At 39.1% G+C, this 5,902-nt stretch overlaps 1 protein-coding gene across 1 annotated transcript; it reads right to left on the reverse strand.

Annotated features, from left to right (window-relative positions):
- Window positions 1-3,627: 3,627 nt before the first annotated feature.
- On the reverse strand, window positions 3,628-4,843 carry LOC112794559 (protein MAIN-LIKE 1-like). Its single transcript, XM_025836553.1, has 5 exons — window positions 4,760-4,843; window positions 4,301-4,656; window positions 3,914-4,246; window positions 3,749-3,836; window positions 3,628-3,663 (listed from the first exon to the last, which is right to left on the reverse strand). The coding sequence occupies exons 1-5, from the start codon at window positions 4,841-4,843 to the stop codon at window positions 3,628-3,630; spliced, it is 897 nt and encodes a 298-aa protein (XP_025692338.1).
- Window positions 4,844-5,902: the final 1,059 nt, after the last annotated feature.

A 5,902-nucleotide genomic window follows, 5' to 3' on the forward strand; every position in this document is an offset into this window, starting at 1 on the left:
CTGTTGATGGGTTTTTAGGTACTTGGGTGCAATTTGTGACACAACATTGGCTTGGTTCAGTCAATACTGTCAAGTTTCATCGGGTTTTTTGGATATTTCCACCGTGTGTTAAGGCTTTCAAGCATTGCAAGCCACTTATCTCTATCGATGGCACCCACATATATGGTAAATACGGAGGCACATTATTGATGGCCATTGCTCAAGATGACAATGCAAACATTTTTCCTATTGCATTTGTTGTTGTTGAGGGTGAGACGAAGGAGGCTTTGTCGTTCTTTCTTTCGTATCTGCGGCAGCATGTGACACCACAACCAGCGTCTTAGTGATTTCAGACAGACACAAATTAATTGATGATGTGTTGAACGCCGAGAAAAGTTTATGAAAACCACATCATGCCTTCTATGCATTTTGTACAAGACACATTACTGCCAACTTCATGACTCACTTCAAAAACAAGGACTTAAAGAAGTTTCTGGTTAACGCAGCGTATTTAAAGTTGCAGCAGGAGTTCACTCATTATTTTGGCTGTCTGAGGGGAAAGAATGTAGCAATCATAAACTGGCTTGAAGAAATGCCTCAGTTACATTGGGCACAGTATGCGGATGAGGATCGTCGGTTTGGTCACTTGACGACAAACATCTCAGAGTGCATTAATGCTGTCATGAAGGATTTTGATAATTTGCCCATCACGACTCTTGTTAAGTCAAGTTATTTTTGTTTGGGTAAATTTTTTGCTAGGAAGGATTCAGAGGCCCTTGCCCAGCTTCAAGTCGGTGCTAAATTCTCACAGACGTTGATAAAGGCCATATAATTCAACTCGAAGCATGTCAACACTATGAATGTTTACCAGTTTGATTGGTCGAGGACTACATTCACGGTTGAAGAGTTAGCAGTAGTTCCTGGGTCCAGGCAACAGAATTACCAAGTGCTACTTGATGATGGTAAGTGTGATTGTAGGTATTTTCAGGCTCTTCATGTTCCTTGCTGTCACGTTCTTGCAGGTTGGTCTCATGCATGACTTGATTGAAAGCAGTATGTGCATCCTGTGTATTGCATGGAGTTGGTCTTTTATTTACAAATCTGAGTTTTGACCCAACTCTAGAATGATGAGAGTAAAGAGAGATTGTCCCGTCAGCTTCAGGATTTGTAACAACATGGATGATGTTGAGCATAGCGGGGAGAAGAGGTACGAATTGTGTTGTCAAGTCGTTCACACGCATAGGACTTGTACCGCTCTTAACGGTGGAGGGGCTGGCGTTAGTTATAAGTGTCGTTTTAGGGTGGATAACTCTATTATTGTAAGCGTTGTACCATGTAATTTACTTCGTTTGACTACTTGAGAATAGAATACTTGTTTGAACTTTAAAATAATGATATTAATTATAACAAAATTAATATTTTCTTATAACTAACTGTTGTACACTACACATTTTTAACACAATTAATATTTTATCACAAAACCTACTAGCCACAACCTCGCCTACCACCATGTGGACCAGGACATCATCCAAGAGGTCTCGGGTCAAGATAGCTACCTGTGCCACATGCAGGAGGTCTGACATCGTGTTGTCCTCGCCCGAGGGGCAGATCTGGATTAGGTATTAGAGTGCTCATTTGGTCCCTTAGAGTCGCGTAATCTGTAATGCAGGATGACCCACTAGATAGATTGTCCATGTATCATGGCCGGTATGCAGATTGTGGAGGAGTGGTGTGCCTATGTGAAAATGGCTAGGTCTGCTGTGGCATTGCCGGAACATCCGGCAACCCACCATCACCCCCTGGATAAAGCGAGTCATCCGATCAAGCATATCCATCGTCACATCAACCATGTCCTGCGTATCCAAAATGGGCTCATAATCTATCTGGGGCTAGAAGTCTGGCAGGGTGAATGGCAGGTTGAACTGAATGTCAAGGTGCGCACTGGCAACTAGTGTATGCCCCTGGTGACTAGGCCCGACATCCGAAGGGTGTGACCCAGGTGGTCTAAGGGACAAGTAGTCTCCAGAGAAGGGTCATGAAAGATCCCCAATCGTGTGTCCAACATCCTCTGTCACACGCGCTGGTGGGCTAATGGAATCTCTGTCGTGGGCAACCTCTAGATCCCCCTGCCTACCTCTCCCTCCACTGCATCTCCCTCTACTTCTACCTCTCCCTTCCCCCAGCATGAGGCCGCACCTCTGGAAGGTCACCATCCTCTGGCTGGTGCAGTTGTGGAGCATCCGAGTCGTGAATTGATGCGTGAGCATCTTTTCTATCTTTTTCTAGTGAATTTGCATTTGAATTGTTAAGTTTAATCAAGATTCAAATACTTTTTAGCCACTATGAATGCTACTTTGAGTTTTGTGTAATTCTGTTTATTTCAGGTAGCATTCAGATGGATTTGATGGAGTTTTATAGAAGAAGAGGAAGAAAGTGGATGATGCTGTTAACCCTGACCTCCCTTACCTCATTCCACACTTTATAACTTTTCAGAATCCTAGTTTTCTCTCTGAACCATGAGCAACTAAACCTCCACTGTTAAGGTTAGGAGCTCTGTTTATTGTATGAATTGATACTATTACTCTTCTATTTTAATTACTGTATTGATTTCCATTTCAAGAATTTATTTTCGTTCTTCATCTTATGAATCTGGGTGGAATGGAAGTATGTCCCTTATTCTAATTGAGTTCTTGTAAAGCTTGGAAAAGTAATTTACATGAACAATAGTTTGAAAACAAATTCTCCTAAATCACTAATTATCTGGACTTAACAAAATACGAGACATATAATCCTCTTATATTTGGATAATTAAGGTTTCTGTGGCACATAAACTAGTTTTGAACTTAACCCTTTAATCGAAATCAAGTGACCAAAAAATTGGCGGTTGATGAAGATTAGAGGAGACTAAAAAGGTCTAAGGAATTAGGGTTTAGTCACATATAGTTTGCCATGAACTGAATCTTGCATGATTAAAATAGTTGGTAAGAAATAGAAATCCAGAAGATAAATAACTCTGAAACCTTAACTGTTCTCTCGTATAATCTTCATACAAATTTATTGTTTGTTTTATTAATTCTCTGAATTTACTGTTTAACACTATTGAACTCTCAACATCATTTTCTGTTTGTCTGACTAAGTAAATCACCCAATCATTTTTGCTTAATCCATCAATCCTCGTGGGATCGACCCTCACTCACCTGAGGTATTATTTGGTACGACCCGGTACACTTGTCGGTTAGTTTGTGGATTTTAAATTCTACACCATGAATCAGGAGGTCATCTGGTACAACCCCGCCTGCCACCAAGTGTTGGTCACCCTGACCAACCAACTCTATGTGGGCCCACTGAAGATACCAAGTCATGTATGACCGTGATGGACGCAAGTCGATATGGTGGTGTATATGGAGGTGATGGTCTGCACGAGCATCTCACATCTCATGCCAGCAACCATAAAATGCTAGAACCACTTGCCTTGCCCGAACCTACCATCGTGCCGATGCATCTCATCGATGTTCAGAGGCCTAGTCAAAATGTGCTGCAGGCGACCGAACGGTTAACCTGATGCCACTCAATGATAGCAAAGCAAAGGAGCAGATATACAACCACCGCCGAAGCTTCAGCCTCAGCTATCCACGGTGGAACTACACCTTACAGATGTAGGCCAGCATACGGCGTCCAGTCAACCTGTTCACAAAACGTAAGACACATCATATACAAGTTCCAAATTTAATTAACATAAAATTATAATTCTTAAATCTTTATCACTTACGTTGAGGATGCCGATCCCATTCAGCATACGCCTATAATGCCTAAGCCTGTGCTCACCTTTGGCATTATCTAGACGGTACTCAACCCACCTACAATACCGTGAATGATTACACATTATTTCTCAATTTCATTTACTAATGAAGAAAAGTACAAAAATGAATAATACCTCTCAACTAGTAGAAATCGACGAGTATCAAATCCAACCGGCCATAGTAATGGAATATGGAGATAGGCCCAAGAGAGCAGTAAACTAATGCAACCACCCAGATTGCGCTGACTATGCTTCATGGCACGACACATTTGGCAGTACAACCATGCCAGCACAGCCAATCCCCATGATAACCTGCCATATCTGTCATGGTCCTCTAGCAGGGGGAGCCACCTGATGTGTACCCGAGAGTCAGATGCATTCGGGAATAAGATACCTCCGATCACCTGCATGATATACCCTCTCCTGTACCGCAACAGGCGCTCCTCAATGACATCCTGCTCGAGCTCTCTACAAACGGTATTGTGAAACCAAGTGAGTTTGACAGTTCACTTGCTCTATGACTGTTTATCTTCTAGGTCAGGAATAGCACCCAGTAGCTGTTGGAAAAAGTTTTCAATGGACCATCCATCATGGTGCTGCTCCCACCCATCGATGCAGCCACCAACAGGATCACCATCGATCGTGAGTCCCAACTGGTAGGTCACGCCCTGTAGGGTGATAGTCATCTCTCTCCATGGCAAATGAAATGTATGGGACTCAGGTCTCCACCTCTTTATCAATGCTGACGCTAATGACCAATCGTGCTTGAACTCTACTATATACGCCACATGCTCAAACCCGGCTCGCCTGAGATCTGGCATAATCTCCTCAACTGGGCGTCTCATCGAATTTCGTCTGGTGCGCAAGATCTGAGGCGCCTACCGAACCAAAAATACAAGTAAAAAAAAAGAGGGTCAACACATAAAATTACAAATTCACATTTTTATTATAATATAATAAACAAGAGTAATAAAAGTGTACCACTCGATCAAGTTTTTCGACAATGTGCTCAGCCTGATCCAATCTGTAAAGCGTATGTTCATACCCCAATAATTGTTGCTCCATCTAACTACACTCTAGTAAATAAAATAACATGAACTAAGTTCTAATTGTCTACCTTACATCTTAATCAATTTATAAACTTACTAATTAAAATGTAAACCAACTACATGAAACCGTCAACTAACTCTAAACATACTAATGAATAATTAACTGATAACTTAATTTTACTAACTATGTATCATTCTAATCTAATCTAATCCAATTACATATTCAACTAACTCTATAAACATACTAATCAATAATTAACTGATAACTTAATTTTACTAACTATGTATCATTTTAAACTAATCTAACTAATTATTCAACTAATTATCATCTAACTCACAACTTAAACTAACTATTCCGACTAAACTAATTAACAATTAACTAATAACTTACTCTAATTAACATGTTATAAACAGTAAATAGTAACTATACTTAAAAATAATAACATAAAAAATCTAACTAATATGTTATATACTCTAACTAACATGTAACAGTAAACAGTAACTGTAATTAACATGTTATATACTGACTTGAAGATGACGATATAGTGGATAACGAACTTTACGGATATTGGAAGACGAAAAATCTCGTAGAGAAAATTCTGAATATCACAAGCGAAGGAGGAAGAAAGTAAATTTAAAAGGAAGAAAGCGACAAACTGAATTGGCCCCACGGTTTATATAGTATGACAAACTCTACTTGAAATTTGTCGGAAGTGTGATGAACTTCATGTTCGCAGAAGATTAAACAAACACTATTTAAATTATGGAGTTCGACAGAGGTGTGACGAATTTGTCCTAAATTTTAAAAAAATATATATCTAAAAAATTAAAGTTCAAATAACATGTTTATAAAAATAAATATATTTTTTAATTTATTTTAGAAAAAAATCTTATGTAATAGTGTCAACAACCTACCACTAAACTAATGCATACAATGAATGACAATTTAAGCGTCATATAATATATAATGAAATCTTGAAATTCTAGGAAATAGTTGCACACCTCTCAATAATTTTGTTGAGTATAAAATATATATTAAAAATCAATTAAATTATATGTATATTTATATATAAAT

This window comes from Arachis hypogaea, chromosome 4, assembly GCF_003086295.3.
Source record: "Arachis hypogaea cultivar Tifrunner chromosome 4, arahy.Tifrunner.gnm2.J5K5, whole genome shotgun sequence".
Taxonomy (NCBI): domain Eukaryota; kingdom Viridiplantae; phylum Streptophyta; class Magnoliopsida; order Fabales; family Fabaceae; genus Arachis; species Arachis hypogaea.

Coding starts and splice junctions, on each gene's coding strand:
- LOC112794559 (XM_025836553.1), bottom strand. CDS start 4,843: ATGGAGCAACAATTATTGGGGTATGAACATACGCTTTACAGATTGGAT. Junction 4,657..4,759: donor TCGAAAAACTTGATCGAGTG/GTACACTTTTAT, acceptor TTGGTTCGGTAG/GCGCCTCAGATCTTGCGCAC. Junction 3,664..3,748: donor ATGGGATCGGCATCCTCAAC/GTAAGTGATAAA, acceptor TTTTGTGAACAG/GTTGACTGGACGCCGTATGC.